Source organism: Pagrus pagrus, assembly GCF_965226575.1.
Source record: "Pagrus pagrus genome assembly, chromosome: 14".
Classification (NCBI taxonomy): domain Eukaryota; kingdom Metazoa; phylum Chordata; class Actinopteri; order Spariformes; family Sparidae; genus Pagrus; species Pagrus pagrus.
Window position 1 is genome coordinate 15517711 of NC_140198.1, and position 16851 is coordinate 15534561.

Sequence of the window (16851 nt, forward strand, 5' to 3'; positions counted from 1 at the left end):
GTTAACTGTCCCTTTGAGACAAAGCCGCCCCTCTCGATGTGACATCTCTCCCACCTTTCTCTTCTTGAAGGCTTGTCGTGCCAGGTAGCCTCTGCAGGCGGCTTGGAACAGGGTCAGGTTCCGCTTCGTCTGCTCATCCCTCTGTTCCTCCAGCTTAGCCAAGGTGCCAGCTCTGAAAAACAACTGGAGCAAGGCAAAAAAACACAAACACACACAGAGCAGCAAATTAGCTTATTAGCAAAGGATACAATTATTGAGAGATCATGTAATGCTTATTTTAGCCGATTAGATTTAGAGGCAGCGCTTTAGTGTGAAGCGCGAGAACTAAAATACAAAAAACAGGGCTGAGTTAAAAAGTAAAAAATGCACCGGAGCAGCAAATCAATAAGAAGCGGTGTAATCCACGGACAAGTGAGTCTTATCTAAGTGAGGGAAGCTGTGATTAAGTTATTATCTCCGGACAATCAGCCTTGTCTGTATCTAATCTGGGCCAAAGGTAAAACACAGGTAAACAGCCAGCAGAGAAGCAGATCACGTCACAGCCTCTCTGTACTTCAGAGGGATTAGGGGCTGTGAATGCATGCCAGATATGATGGCAGCAAGCTATTAAAATGGATGGATGATGAAGTGTCTCCACCCAAGGTCTCTCTCGACAAGTCCCAGTGATTTATAAATTACCAGATCCATATGTGATCGAGCGGCTTCAGCACGAGGAATCTGCAAAGCAGTCGGGCGGTGTGATGCATTCACTGAGATGAGGGAGTATTTCTTTTCTAAATCGCTTCATCTGGCTTGAGCAGACGCTGTTTGTCTTTCATCATGATCAGATGCATGTAGCACTTTCCAAAATGTACATAGCGGTGCCGCTTTGTAAAAAAAAACGTTGCTGACTAATGGCAGATTTTGTCCTGTCGAGAGCTGTATCACTTCCACCGCTATAGGGTTATTTGGGGCTGGTGTAATTGGCATGCAAGTGAGGCAGGTTGCTAGGAAGCCGCTGGAATGCTTTGTGAATGGCCAACTGTGCTTGTCTACTTCTGAGCCCATTTCACACTCCAAAGTGTGGCACCATGCTAAACTGCCTCCGAACCCATTCTTGTGTCGTGTGTTTTAAAAGCGGCCCTGAACGGTGGCGCACATATCTGGGAGCATAAGTTGCACTGTTTTGTACATTATTGTCTCCTTTGATTTCCTTTTGGCTGATGGCCACTTTTCCGGCTGATAGGATTAGACCTCCGTGTGCCAGGCAGTGTTTACTGTGATTACTTTACAACGGTCTCGCTGAAAAACAAAGAGGGCCATCAGTTGCGAGAATTTGCTCCAATGACCTGAAAAGAAAAGAGGGAGTCGCGGTCACACACTCGGGCAGGGTAGAGACATGCCTCTCGGGTAGCCGCTGGCTAAAAGAGTGGGAGACGGGGTAAGGCTTGGCAAGTGTCCAAAAAAGGATGGCAAAAACAAACCTCAAAGAGGGACAGGTGTAATGAGACACACACTCCCCCAGACTGCAAAAAAAAAAAGGGATAAAACGAGCCGTGTACTGAGCTTCAAGGGGAGGGAAACTGGCAGCGAATCACAGCGAAGGTTTATTCAGTCATTTTAAAGCTGTTAATTTCTTAGAGATGTTGTGGTATTACTCACCCTACTCAGACCCATGTGGTAGCTGCTCTTCTCCAAATCCAAGGACTCCAGGAGCTCCTCCACAGCCTGCGTAAAGGCACACATGTACACAAACACACACACACTTAAGTCTTTCAACTGCTGGATCCAGTGGGAACTTCTACTGACACCGCAACACTTCAGTAGTCCACAGCTCCCCTAAGTTGCCATGCTGAACTAATGGTACAGTGCAGTTCCCTCTCTTCTATCACATCCATTCCCGGCTGAATTTTGTTTTCAAAAGTAAGTCGCTGAGCATGGGAGAAAGTTTGGCTCCTCTGAACCAATTACAAACTTGTCCCCAAGAATCCACCTGCTCCTGGCTTATTCCTCGTGACCCCCCCTGGTGGTCTCGGCCCTGAACACATAAAGCCTATGCAGAGGTGCACCATTAGCCTGCCTGGAGCCTCTCCCTGCACATCTACCAGCCTATGCGTACTGTAGGTGTATTGTTGCCTTGGCCTCTTCTCTCTACTTGAGCCTCCAGCCTGAAAGACCACATCTAGATTACACCAGGAGAGGTTTGCCGCGAGCACTGAGGGGCTTTTGTTTGCCAGTGTTTCCACAGAAACTCAGCCCCAGCACACAGACACAGGGGAAAAGAGCTTTTCTCTTCCTTAACCCCATTCTTTCACTCTCTCTCTCTCCCTCATTTCTCCCCAGAAACAAACTTTTGTCTTATTTTTCTCTCCACTACACTTCAACCAGTTCCTCTTCACAGAGGACCAATGCACTAATGCACAGCACGTCCTCACTGATAGTCAACTTTTTAAGAATAAAACTTTTTTTTTCTACGATCATTGTTCATAAATTTAAAACAAAGCTCTAAAGAGGTAAAGCACCCGTACCGTCGAAGCAACAGGGAAAAAACCTTGGCAGCTAGTCTGCTATTTTAACATCACAAAAGATGATAAACACATCCACTTGGATGGTTATTTGTAGCTTTGTATGCAGTAAAAACATCCTCAGCCACGTTACCGCTCTGCCTCTTTACCAGGCGTGATACTGATAAGGTTAAGTTGATTAGATCATTACAATGGCTCTGATGAATGAGGGTTTATTTCTCCGTCAGTTGGCTGCTGACAAATCAGGGGCAGATGTAATGAAGCTGCCTCCTCACAACATTAATCTTGGCCGTGCTCGGGCACAGGCGGAGCTGCACTTCCACATTCCTCTCTCGCTGATTGACTTACTCTCTTCTCGTCCTTCACAATGTAATTCCTCCCGTGCTTCTTGGTGAGGTGCGGTGCCAGCACATCAAAGCGTCGTCGGAACTCGGAGAACACCATGTGATCGGGGTAACCTGTGAAGGTCAGTGTTGGATAAAAGCATTATGTTCTGGGAATGTTCCAAGAGTGTAATAGATATTTTGGGAAGAGAAAAATAGATTTTGGTGAGATTTTTTTTTGGACAAGGAGGTCTGTGTTCCTACGCCTGTCCTCAGAGTTTGATTTAAGCAGCTGCCTCACCTTGCCTGTAGATCCGGAGAGCGTCAAGCAGCTTGGAGCCACGCAGCTGAGCACGGAGCAAGGCTACATCCAGCTGCATTAAGCCAGAATCTCCAGTCTCCCCCTGGACCTCACATTCCCCCCCTTTGAACAGGGATCCACTCAGAGCCTTGAGGGCGTCCGCCTTGGGCAATATGCAGTGAACAAAGTGAATCCTGGACCTCCGCACCATATCAAGGAGGGCATCCTGTAAAAGACAGAGCATGCTGATGGACTCTGGTAGGGAATAGGCCAGCACCCAATGTAATATCTTTCACTATATGTAATACGTAGCATTACTTATTTAGTTAAAGGAAACATTTCATGGTCATTTTCAGGTTCATGATTTTATTCTGGGTTACTACTAGAATGGATTTACATGCTTTAGTGCTCAAAAAACACATCAGTTTTCTCATACTGTAAGGAAATACTGTCAACAGACCAAAAGGGATTAAATGTAAAATAAATCAGGCTATGAATGATGCATGAACAAACCCCTCTGTAAAAACCTTCAGAATATAGATAGGAATAAAAAAAAGTTTGGCATATGCGAGCATTACTGGGTATGAGAATTGTTAACAAGTTTTATGTTTTAATATCCAAACGAGACTTATCTATTAAAAAGTCCAGAACAGAAATCTGAACTAAAATACACCATCTTAATTCTGTATGATGCTGCTGTCACTCACTAACTCTATGACAACACTGGGGGGAAGTTAATAAAACAGTATTATGTCTATGTTTTGGTGTATGTGCTTCCTTATACTATATTCTGTAAAAGCTTAATGTGGATTTTCCAGTTTTTACCAATTTGTGTTTTCATGTTATATCCCTTCTCTTCCAAAGGTTGTGTTCTGCTGCAAGAGAGAATTCATTGTTTTATTTGGCTGTTGCTACTTTAATTTTTAAGTACCAGGTTTGGGGAGCAAACAGCCCTGTATTTCTAGGAATTTTAAATCCACACCTCACAGTTAACATCCCTGACCATATCTCAATAATTGATTCGTCAGAACAATTCCTTGCGCATAACTTGTGGAAGACGAGAATTTTAAAAACGGCATGGCATTGGACTTGAAAAGCATCGGCTGTTAACATTATCCAGGGTTTTGCAGAGTCCAATAACAGCGCTGTTGTCAGGCAGCCGGGTTGGAGGCAACTTAGCTGCAGACCAGTACTCACAGCACATTTACACAAGGCCTAATATCATATTCAAATCCATCTCTGGCCTTCATTTCATCCATTTTCCTTAAATCTGCATTAAGCAATTTGGGACTTCTACAAGGGCCCAAGTACACTACGCTACAATTTCAGAACTATGAGCCTTGATACACTCGTCACATCAACCTGTCAAGTTCCCCAGTAACCTGTTGGCAAACCAAAAAGGAACCGATGAATGAAAAATGTGCAGACTGGGATGATTTCTAGTGTGATTGGCAGTACAGGCAGACAGCTCCTCTCACCACTTGAAGCTTTATCTGGATGCACAATGACTTCTTCTTGATCGCAGCCACCCCCGTGGTGAAAGTCTTCCTCATGCTTGTGGCCCGTCGCAATGACAGCTGGGAAACACCTTCGAGGCCTGCGATGGAACCGGACAGAACAGTGGTTCCGCCCGGTCGGCTCATGAACAATGAGCTGATGATCTTCCTGTGAGAGACATGCTGCTTCAGTCTCAAATTTTGTGAAAAAGTAATACTTCATGCGACAACCACCCTCAGCTAGACTGTTCCTGTCTGATTCTTACTTTTGGGATTCCTGCAGGAGGTATGTAGCATTGATGGAGGCAGGATTCTGCTTGGCGTAGTTGAGCCATCCGCAGGCATCATACTCCACCCAGTCAGTCCCGTGACTGTGGCCCAGCAGGAAATGTTTATCCTTTTCACTCTTCAGGAGGAAAGTGTGACCTGGTATAAATATAGGAGGCAGTGTGAGATTCCCTGGCTCATTATACATGCAGACTGATGACAAATATGAGCAGTCTCCTTCGGGAGTTCAGAGAAATATTTATACAGGCTGCATGAAGGGTTTAGAGCGAGCTGATTCATCTTTTCCTATGTACAGTCACAAACCTTCATAAACTTAAACTACAGACACAGTGATAATAAAAGGCAATCTGTTCCCAACCCGGTTGTTAATGGCTCCGTTTGCCTGCCCATGCAGATTTAGTGTGAAACGTTCAAATCCATCGCACTGCACTGTCATACATTTATTCATGAATTTATTTTTATTGGGACAGTGTGCAGCTCAAACTTAAGTGCTGCCATTTGACACACTGCACCAGATTGTAGCTTCAAGCTAATTCACATCAATAGTCAAGTGACAGGTCAGAGCAAAGAAACAGCACAATAGGAGACAGCATAGAGAAAAAACAACATGGAACAACAACAACAGAAAAATGCACTTTTTTCTCATGAAATTTTTTTTTTTATTATTACAAATGATAATATCAGCTCGACAACCTGAGTGCAAAGTTGCATCTTTGAATTTCTGACCACAACCTTAATGAGTATTAACTGGGGCACATAAAGCACCATTTTGTAACTGTTGTCAGTGTCTGTGATAGGGTGAATGGTGTCTCTGTCACAGCCACTTTGTAGGAGGGGGTAGGATCACAGTGTTTACTTCAACATACAAGTATAACATGACATTGTAATGATGTAATGAGTTTTGTTTGTAGTTAGCATCTAAATAACGTTTGACAAATTGTTACAGACCTGGGATTTGTATTTGCCACAGTGGTGTTGCACTCAAAAACTGTGGGGGGCGCCAAGATCGCACAAAGTGCTAGTGTCCACATAATGTTGCTTTAAAGACTGAAAAAGCAACGCATTCTCTGACATTACAAGAAACTTTGTAGAACACAGTCAAATCATGCTGGGATAACATGAGTCATCAGGTTGTGCACAAACCTGTGGAGCTGTTATTTTGAAAGGCTAAAATGACACTGTGCCTGCTATTTTCTTCTATTAGTTCTGTTAAAAGAAGTTTAAAAAGCAGTAACCTTGGCAAGTAACTGTGTTCGAGGTTGCCAACAATATACACATAAAGTGCTTTTTTGACTCATCCACAGGGTGACTGGTTGATCTGTCAGATAGTGCTTTGTGCACAAATTGATATAGTGATATGAGGAGCTCATTCTCAATGATACAACATAGTCTACAATGACAAAAAACGGGAGTCTGTAATCTAAAAAATATAACCCCCTTTGGTGAAGATAAAAATACATTGTGAAATGTCTTAAATTGAACCTATCGTGATAATTGGCAAAAGAGAGCGTTAAGAATGATTCTGCTCTCACAAATTGCATCATTTTTATTTAATAATTTAATAGTCATGATTATTTCAACAACAGAGATAAAAGCATGCCTGTTTACACCATTTTATTGGTTTGGCAACATCATCAATATTAATGTAATGTCAAGTATATTTGTATTTAATATTCATATTGGGTTTTTAGTGTTTTTCAAAAGATCCCCTGACACTTTCGAAACAAGAATTTTCATTCTGTTTCTTTAAATGCTATGTTACTGTGGGGTCAATTAGAAAGCTTGTCATTTTTTTTATAAGCTTCAAGTCTGAGTTTTTGTTTACGTGTCTGTGTGTGTGTGTGTGTTGTGTGTGTGTGTGTGTGTGTGTGTGTGTGTGTGTGTGTGTGTGTGTGTGTGTGTGTGTGTGTGTGTGTGTGTGTGTGTGTGTGTGTGTGTGTGTGTGCGCGCGTCCTCTCCTTGCCTTTACTCTCTCCCTCAGCAGGTCCATAGTAGCTGAAGAGACGTCCCAACAGGGTTTCCTCTGATCCCCCTGGCTGCAGCGCCTCCTCCTCCATCAGCCACAACAGGCCTCGCGCCTCATCTGTTCGCACTGTCCGTACCTGTCACACACACACACACACACACACACACACATACACACACAGACACACACATGCAGAAAGGTCATAGGTCATTAGCGCAATCCTTTTTTTTGCCCCCCGAATATATCTGCCTGAGAAAAGATTGCATTTTACCAACAGTCCCCCATACATGAGTAACAAGACACCTTGCCTCAAGGACGTGTGGCTTTAGCTATTTAGTGGGAAAACATTGATGAATCAGAGGATATTTTAGTCTTTATTTTTTATCCACCTCCTGGGTACAGGAAAAAAAAAAAACATATTGCTACTTACAAAAGATTATGAAAAGTATCCTTGAAATGCTGAGTGCTGGCCCATATAGTCAGTCCCTTAAACAGTGTGCTGTACAATATGTTTTCCCAGTATGAGCCGGTTGTGACAGGCCTGATAGTAATACAGGCATCAGGAATTAAAGTTTCAAAAGCATTTTAGGTCTTTGCACCCTCCAGCAGTTGCTGCGATAATGGCATCATCAATTAGGCTTTTCCGTCTAATCGAAATGGAAACAAAAAGGAGTTCATGAATACGGAAAGTGGCGGGGGATAAGGGATTAAAAAGTAATACAATTAGAAACACAATTAGTGTGAAAATGGAGAAGAAAATAAAACCCACTCCAGCATTGGTGAACATGGAATAAGTACACGGGGAAGGTTTTTGCTGATTACAAACAGGTACATGTGACTTTCCTGGGATTTACTTTAACATACTTCAAGAATGAAAGGTTTGTTTATTGCGCAAACTTCCGCCGGAGTCCTGAGTTCAAATGATGCACTTTTTATCGAAAGACATCTGGAATAAGCCTCTTTTGTTTTGTGGATGACAATGAGCTCCACACTGAGGTAGGCAGTTCGGCTAGCATGGCTAATGCCTGAATCCACCATGGGAGCACATAACCAAAAACTGTTTTTCGAAAGCTATCAGGAAGTTACACTGGAGACATCCTTATCAGCAGTGCACACTACACTGCCTTCAAATGCACACAGAGTATCAGTTTGGAGGAGACATACGACAACTAAGGCGACCAAGGCTTGTTTGCGATAGCGGACATCAGAGCTCCAGCAGGAGAAAAGAAATACGTGAGTGAAAAAACATCCATCTTTGATCAACATGAAGCAAATCTTCAGAGCTGACTTTAGAAATGACTTTGAAGAATCAGTGTTTTCTTTCCCTTTGGTTTTTAGTGTGATGTACTACAGTTCGCCGCTTCTGATGACATTCCCATTAGAGCGTGGACCCTTTAGAAAGCAAAGCACTCAAACCAAACACATTTGAATTATACCAAAGTGATCTATGACTCTGAACTCTGCCATTTATGTTTCCATGGTGCGGTTCACAGGCTGCAAAGGCCACACATCGATTTTCTTTCTTGGAGTCAATTCTCTAACCTTTCTTTCCCTGCTGCAACCCTCTCTCTCCAGCCTCCACTAAACACCTTTCAATATTCAAAAAAGAAATCCTCTCACGCCAACAGATGATATTCATTGTTGTGAGACTAGATCATAAAATGGATGAAAGTTGCTAAGAAGAATTCAAAGTCAAGTCATGATACGAACACCAGATTTGTGCGTGACACTACAAAGACATCTGAGACAGAAATGAAGACATCAGGCACATTAAAACATCGAACTTACCAGGGCTTGGCTGGAGGCTTGGTCGACCACTGCTACAGACAGAGACGCGCTGGGCTCTGAGTCATCTAAAGCGAGCTCTATGTTCTCCTGAGGGAAGACAGACAGATGGACAGACTCTTTTATGACTTGTGAGGATGCTAAATCAAAGAAAAACACAAAATGTCCAGTGTTGTTGTTTTTTGGAGAGGAATGGACAAAAATGAACAAACAAATCTGCTTAATTTATATTTGGAATCAGGCTTTAACAAACCATTTAGTGATTGACATAGGGTTTAAAATGCTAAGCTTTGTATCTTTATATGGACACAGATTGTTTAATAAACATGCCAATCATTCTTTTTAATTTGTTTCCTTTCCTTCAGTGTTCTTGTGCAAGTCCACCCCAACAGAAGCTCCTCTCTCCCACAGAAAACACTGCTCCTGAAACACCTCGTCAGTATGTCACCATGTCACACAATCGCATAATTCATGCCTGGCAGCTAGTTTGGTGCGTTAGATTTGATTTAGCAGCATTTGAATTGGCTCAGGCATGTGTGAGCTGACCAATCGGAGCAGACTGGGTATTCGGGAGGAGGGGCCTTAAAGGGACAGGAGCTAAAAGAGAGCGTTTAAGACAGTATGAGAAAACTGATATGTGTTTTGAGTATTAAAGCATGTATCTAGTAGTAACCCAAAATAAAATCATGAACCTGAAAATTAGCATATGTCTTCTTTAATACAGACAAATTATATGCTTGCTTGGTTTTTGGTATTTTCTTTTTATAATCTTTGTGCTTATTTCTTTCAAAAAAGGCTAATCTTATTTTATCTTATCTTCAGTCCACTGTCCCTTTTCCATGAACCCAGGAATCTATGGAAACACAGTTTGACCGCAAAAGCCTGTTTTGGTTGTAGTTCATGTCCCTTAAAAAATCCATGGTTTTAGACAGTAGTGTCAGATTACCAAGGTACTGTGGAGACTGCATGACTGGACACTGCTGACTGGTGCCACACAAGCCTTATCCTTGAGCCCTGAGACAGGGCTGATTAATCCTTCTGTCTATATAATGTCAAAAATTGTGAAAAATGATCAACATCATTTTCAAGATTCCAAAGTGATGTCTTCAAATGGCTATTTTTGTCCAAACAACAATGAAAAAAAAAAGACTCTTCATTTACTATCATAACTTACATGTAAATACTACATGTTTGACATTTTTTCTTGAAAAATTAACAAAATATTTGTCAAGTAATTTTCTTTTCTTTGTCAAAGTCAGCATCACAATTTGGTAATCCTCAACAAGGAGTCGCAGGCAGAGTTGTAACTATTAATGGATTAGCTGATCAACAGAAGATTAAACGGATTAAATGCCGAATATTTATTTCATCTTTGTGACATATGATAATGATGATGAATATCATCAATATTTTGCCTAACAAAAATCAAGACATGTGAACACATCAACTTGGACTGTAGGAAATTATACATATACATAATTATATAAGTATATACATATAAGTTCTTTGAGACATTTTAGAAAAAACAAACCTAAAAATGAACTGTTAGATGATTTAATAACAAAAACTAGTGGTGCAGATGCAGGTGCAGTAGTTGGAGTGTTTCACTCCCTATCTGTTACCGTACTGCAGCTGAAAAACTACCCTCTGTGAAAACAGAATAAATCTGCTGGATCTGGATTTTTATTATATCTCGCAATGTTATAGTAAGTGAGAAAGAAATCCCTGGATCCCTCCCTTTATCCAGATCTGCACTAAAAGTTAATGGGGTCTATTCTAAGAGACCCATCCTCCATCCAAGTGTCATGGAAATGTGTTCAGCGGTTTTTGTGTAATCCTGCTGACAAACCAACAAACCAAACAAGAAAAGGGCTGGGGTGGAAACATTACCTCCTTGGCGGAGATAATAATATCATCATCAAAGTAATCGAAAATGTTTATTTCAATTTATCATGGTATATGTAGCGGCGGTGTGAGGAAGACTGTTATGGATACTGAAATGAAAACAATAATAATGGCGTATTAGATGTAAGAAAGCTAAAAGCCACAACAAATCTATTATAATAACAAGAACGTTTGGCCTTTACGAAAGACTGTTTTTCCTATAGGTAAATGGAAACTCTAAAAATTTCATTACTGTTGCAGATAATAGCATTTCTGGGATGAAGTGGAAATAAATATACTAAATTACCTTCACCAGAGCAAAACAGGCATGCAGCAGCTTGCAGTGACAAAGTGCAGGCTGCACTGGAAATGTGGGAAAATGTTGGCAGTGCTAATAGTGTGGCCTTGACAGATGCCAGTGTTCGAGTTGACTGTGTGTGTGAAGTAGCCTAAATGATTTTTGTTCTCTGCTGTGCAAAGGAAACACACACAGTTATAAAAAAAAAACATCCACACAGCACTCACAGCATTTAATTTAAAAAATCTAAAGCACATGCCTGTTGTGTCAGTTTAACCTGCCTGTCGCTGCCATTGTTGATACGGTGAGCTGTTAAATGAGTTTGACCCAGTTCTTCAATGACAGTTTCACAGCTCCTTATATTTTCAAGATGCACTGACAAGAGAGAATTACACTACACAGATTTTATGCAACGCTTCATTTTGCTCCAATTCCCTTTCTCCCAGGCAGGGGATGTGGGTGGAAATGTGGGTGGGAAATCCCAGGATCCTTGTTCACAGTATTAAAAGTAATATGATGAGGATTTGTGCTTAACTTTAGTGCGCCATCAGCCGAGTTTTGAATAAGAAGGATATTTCTGAGATTAGAGCTGGGACGGCAGTAATGGGTGGATATACTGATGTTCGTAATCTCTGATATTTAGCTTCAAACATTTTACATTCTCTGGGATGACTGTGCCTGGTTGTGGTCCAGCTCTGCTAGACAGAAATCAAAGGAGGGCAGAAGAAAAATAGTTCCCTCATCAGGGAGCAACACCACTGCGGCGCAGCTGGGCGTGTCTCCCAAAGGCAGTTGTGAGTGACTTCACTTTGATCTCTGCAGAAGAGGTGAAGACTGGCATCGCTAATGAGAAGGTCTAACACGTGAACTTGGCTTGTCACGGCCTGTGACAGGTGGAAGGGATATTGTATCGGATGTGTGAACACGTACACGATTGGAGCTGATATATCTGAGAGGGAGTGGCAGACAAAGAGAGAGCGGGGGATGAAGACACAATGAGGCCCTACCACTGCACGGTGCGCAACGTTTCATGTGACCTCACCTCTTTGTATCTCTCCAGCTCCTGAACGAAGGTCCGCTGATAGAAGAGGCCGTGCAGACGCTCCTGCGTGTAGTTGTGGCATAGGTCCTCGAAGGTTGCGCTGCACTCGCGTTTAGCCAGCCTGGGGTTTTGAAAGCCTGGTGTGTCCACAATGAGCAGAGAGCACAGGGAATGCTGGCTGGATTTCAAGGCCCTGAAGCACACAGTGCAAAGACACACACATACACACACAAAATGTTAGCACTGTGATACTAGAGGCAGCATTTTATTGATTAAATTCATTGCATATAACCCCTAGCTTTAACCTTAGCTCTGCACCACATGCCTTACTTTATCCCTCACTACGCAGAGGCTGAAATGCAGAGACGTGGACACATTGTGACTTGGACTTGATGATGATTTGACAGAAAGTAAATGACTTGAGATTCGACTTGGACGTGGAGGTTAAAGACTTGTTATTTGCCTCAAGACACGATGACCGGAATGACTTGTCAGTGTCATTTTATGTTTTCAACTTTAATCTTAAAAGTAAAACTGGTTATGAAACAGTCTCAATTTAAAACCGATGCCTCAATAGGACCTCCATAATCAAACGGGACCATCAACAAGAAGATTGCCTTTTTCTTTAACATTGTTATAGTTTTCCTTAATACCTGTCACCAGGTCGAATTCTGACTTATCTGGCTCTGATTAGTCGTAAAATTAAACAAGATGTATGGCTGAGTGATGAGAATGAATTGCGGAGTCTCACAGCCTGAAGGAAGAAGCTGCTCTGTAGTGTGGTGGTTGGGAACGACACTAAAACAAAGTCTACTTCACAGAGGCCATCAGATTCAACAAAAAATGAAATTTCCTTGAAGTAGCTTTAAATATAAAATATAAAAATTGTTGTCAATGTTGTCAATAAATTAAAAAAAAACTTTTAGGAAGTTATTATATCACTAAATATCAGTAATTATAATACAAATGCAATTATTTTTGAAAAGGTTAGATTAATTGGTCAATAATATCATTATTAGACTGGCATGAATACCTCGTCCTTTCTCTTATTAAGACCAGATACTGCAGGTACGACCCAACCCCACAACCTGTGACTTGACTTGACTTGATCTGACTTAGCCAAGCTAAAAGAAGAGACTTGAGACTTTGCTTCAGAATTTGACGAAATGCCTTGAGTCACATGTCTGCATAAAGCCCATTTCACACATGCACTGTAACTCTGGATTTGTCCAGACTTTACCCAGAGGAGCTGTATGTGTGAAAACAAACGTCTGCATTATTTGCCCCGGACTTTACCCTGTCAGCTCCCTAGTCCTAAGTCCGGGAGAGCCACATGTGTGAATAGAACAGATAATTGTCTGGAATGAATTCACAGCGAATGAGTGGGTGTGTCGATGACGTATAATGTTGTGCATAATTGGCACGTAGTCGGAAGAATACCAGTATGCAAGGGGGAAGAAGAAGAGTCATTTTACACGACACTGACAAAGAAAGAGAAAATGTCTGTGAAATGGAGGGAGGACTAGATTAACTTCTGGCAGCACAGGTGGTGCCCCTCGCCCAAACAATATAGAGTATCTCCAACGTGTGTGAACACGTCTGACATGGACAATCTCCTGATGTGTGCCGCATGTGCGAACAGGCAATGGTAGACAAGATCCTGATCTGATTCACTGGATGTTGCCCTGAGTTCATACATGAAAGGGGCTTTAGTGTGAGGATTCTGAAACCTAAACCCAAGCTCTACATTTGAAAACAGCCTCTTGTACTACTCAACTACTAAGAATTACGCTAATCTAAAACTGGTGCCAAAGATTTCGGAAGATATCATATATCTCCAGCTGAAAGTATTAAAGGTATTTATTAAATAATGTTTGAGGCATCTGCACATTTCCATTAAATAAAGGCGTGGCCACAAATGTGCCATCTCCAATTCAATACAGTGGAGCGTTAGTACTAGTATCAGAAGTACTAACCGGTTTATCAAAGAAACGAGGATGGTGAAGAGCTCCGAGTAGAGCCCAGATGCCATGGCCTCTAAACACTCCATGGCTGTGGCCTTGGATCCTGGTATGAGAAGCATTAAGATAGAGAACAAATCAGAAACAGCCAGTACACAATAACATCTCCATCAATAAAAATAAAACATTGGAACAAATTGAATTAGAAGTGGAAATGAGCTGCTAGAATAAAAATATGGTCACGACAACAGCATCATATTTTATGCATATTAGGCCCAGAAGTATTCAAACTGGGCCTGGAATTGTCTCTGTAAAGCAGTGTCATTTGGGACTCAGGTGTTTCCGAACCAGTCAGATCAAACCAGAGCACACTCGTGTCTGTGCCTAGCGGCGATGGCCACCTGTTAAGCTCTCCTAATTCATCCCACTATCAGACAAAGTAGCGGGTTTATTGTGCCTGAGGGATATTTGAATGTGTGCATACACATCTACGACTGTATGTTCCCGTCTCGTGTGAGGGGGGGAGATACAGGAAAGGTGAAACAGAGGTGAGTTCTGTCTATCCCTGCTGTGGCAGACTTTTAACTGTATCCTCGTGCCCTTCAAAGTGTGTGGCAGTCTTAATGGAAGTCCGAGGACGCGTATGTGTGAAAAATCAATGTGAGGCAATTATGATTTCAAGGACAATGAATGAAGAGAAGATCCAAAATTGCTTGTCCCGACATAGCGTGTGTACTTATCTGTCAATAGCCATTGTTAAGCTGTGGTATTCATTACTAAGATAAGCTTTACTTTCGCCACAGCATGCAATTTCCCTCAGGTGATGAGCAGAGGCATATGTGTGCATGTGTGTATGGAAACAGAGTGACAAAGAGAAAGAGAGGAGGGAGGGAGGTTCAGGAATGCAGAGGAGAGAGTCGGTGGGTAAATGTGCTGTGTGGAGTACCTGCATCTGCTGTGCCATTTTCGTCAGAAGCCTGGCGAACGGAGCTGGCTCTGGGCAGGGTGCCCTTGGCCTGGTGCTTGAAGATGGAGGAGGAGAGCTCCTCCAGGGTGCAGCCCAGCAGGTAGGCTGCCTTCTGGGCCCACTCATGACGTGCAAATTGTTTCCTGCCAGCTGAGACACGTGCATGAAAACCTCCATTAGCCCTTCTGCCAGCAACCCCAGGCACATGGCTAGCCTGGTAGCTTTGTGACAATCCTGTCTCTGACAGGGTAGGATTATGTCTCTGGTCAAGCTGACACAGACACAGCTGGGGAGAACATGCACTAAAAGCATACTCAGAATGCTGGCTTGAATACATTTAACTACAGTTGAAGCAAAAGATATATCCACTAGCTTCAACAACTCATGTTCATCAAAGTCTATGAAGTTGAAGTGATAATTGCCCCTCTTATCGTCTGGGGAATGAAAGCAAAACTTATCATTTGGGGACACAATTCATTTATTTATATAAAGACCTCTGTTGGGAGACACAAGTTTCTCTTTAATCTAGCGGCTGAGTGATGGAAACATGCAGATATGAGCGCAAACATCAGTTTTAATCCGCCATGAAGTGGTATCTTCTAAGACTTAAGAGAGAAACTTGGGGATTTCACACAGAGAGTAGTGGGCTCTATCTGTTTCATCAGCGCTGCAGAAGCCCTGCATACTCTCGCTGACGATAAGCAGGATGGTTATAGAGGCAAGTGAAGAAATTTAAATATTTGCTTTGATAGATATTCACCACCACAGTTATTTAAATTGCGGTCAAACATCAAAAAGAGAAAATTGGATTTGCCATTATTACTGAATCAAACATTAAGGAGTGTATGACTCTTAAAGATTAAAAAAACGACATAGGTTTAATATTTGCTCTTAAAAAGCAGGCGGACTCACAGCCTTTTTTTCTATCTATACTTGTTAGATATAACTGTAGACAGTACACTATATGGAGAGAAAGTTCATTTCATGCCGTCCTTTTAATTTTGGTTTGGTGGATTAGAGACCAGTGCTGCCCTCTTGTGTTACACAATGAAGCTGCACTGTCAATAAACAGAGTCATTAATACAGTTTATATTCTGTGTGACAGTCAAAACACAAACCAAGTCAGAGCAGGGAAAGCTTTTTGTAATTAGAGTATGATTATGAAAAAAAACATTATTCCCTTAAAAATATACGTGCCTTGAATGTGTCATAACTTTTATCCCATGATGCATTGTTGCTTCATGAGAACCACTGGTGTTTAATGGGAGGTCAGCAGTCCTGAATCCATAAGTCACCCAGTAATTAATAAAAATATCAGGACAAAGTAGTCAACAATCTGTATTCCCAATAGCAGATTCTATGTCGGATGGAAATCGTAAAACTGTTCCAGGATGGTGTTATAGTGCCATTGAAAAGACTGTCAGCCAGCTGGAGAGGATCACTGAAAATAATTTGGCGAGCAAGTCCGAATAAGTGACTGGCAAGTGCAAAAGAATGAAAAGTGAACAAACACAATACGGAGTCACTGCTGCTACTCATTCCTTGTGAACTGTATGTTGAATAATATTCTGGTATATTTTATATGTTAGACATTAAGTGCATTGATGCAGTATCCTCAGTTTGACTTTGCTAAATTTGCACATCAGAGGTGCCGTAAAGACAGTTCAAATAAATGATATACAGAGTTCAGTGTGTAAAGTATAAGCCAGAAGTCAATCTCTTTATTTGAAAAACATGCATAATTCTATCCTCCGGCAGAGGCCCTTCATACAAAAAAATCTGAGTAATCGTAGCTCACCAATAATAAAAACTCTTTTTGACAGCCTCAGCCTTTTCAAATGGCAGACATCTCATTTTAAAATAAAAGCAAAAATGTTGCAGGAGGCAGATCTATTACTTTAGAGCAAAAAACAGTCAAGCTCTCTTACGTTAGGTGTCATCATACAAACAGCTTCAAAGACGGTAACAAATCCTCATGTTTAAGAGGACTGCTCTTTCCCCATTAGTCCTCTGATGCATTCATATGACAAGATAAA

General features: G+C 41.7%; 1 protein-coding gene across 7 annotated transcripts in view; it reads right to left on the minus strand.

Annotated features, from left to right (window-relative positions):
- The window catches only part of LOC311269888 (unconventional myosin-XVIIIa-like), a 74655-nt gene that overhangs the window by 32328 nt on the left and 25476 nt on the right, over positions 1-16851 (minus strand). For all 7 annotated transcript variants that reach the window (XM_084374397.1, XM_084374394.1, XM_084374393.1 and 4 more), the window contains 11 exons: positions 14795-14965; positions 13864-13954; positions 11888-12080; positions 8667-8753; positions 6876-7014; positions 4891-5050; positions 4607-4793; positions 3129-3354; positions 2853-2962; positions 1642-1707; positions 55-183 (listed from right to left, as the gene is read on the minus strand). In XM_084374397.1, coding sequence (XP_084230523.1) covers positions 55-183; positions 1642-1707; positions 2853-2962; positions 3129-3354; positions 4607-4793; positions 4891-5050; positions 6876-7014; positions 8667-8753; positions 11888-12080; positions 13864-13954; positions 14795-14965 — 1559 coding nt within the window. The remainder of the gene's footprint in view (positions 1-54; positions 184-1641; positions 1708-2852; positions 2963-3128; positions 3355-4606; positions 4794-4890; positions 5051-6875; positions 7015-8666; positions 8754-11887; positions 12081-13863; positions 13955-14794; positions 14966-16851) is intronic.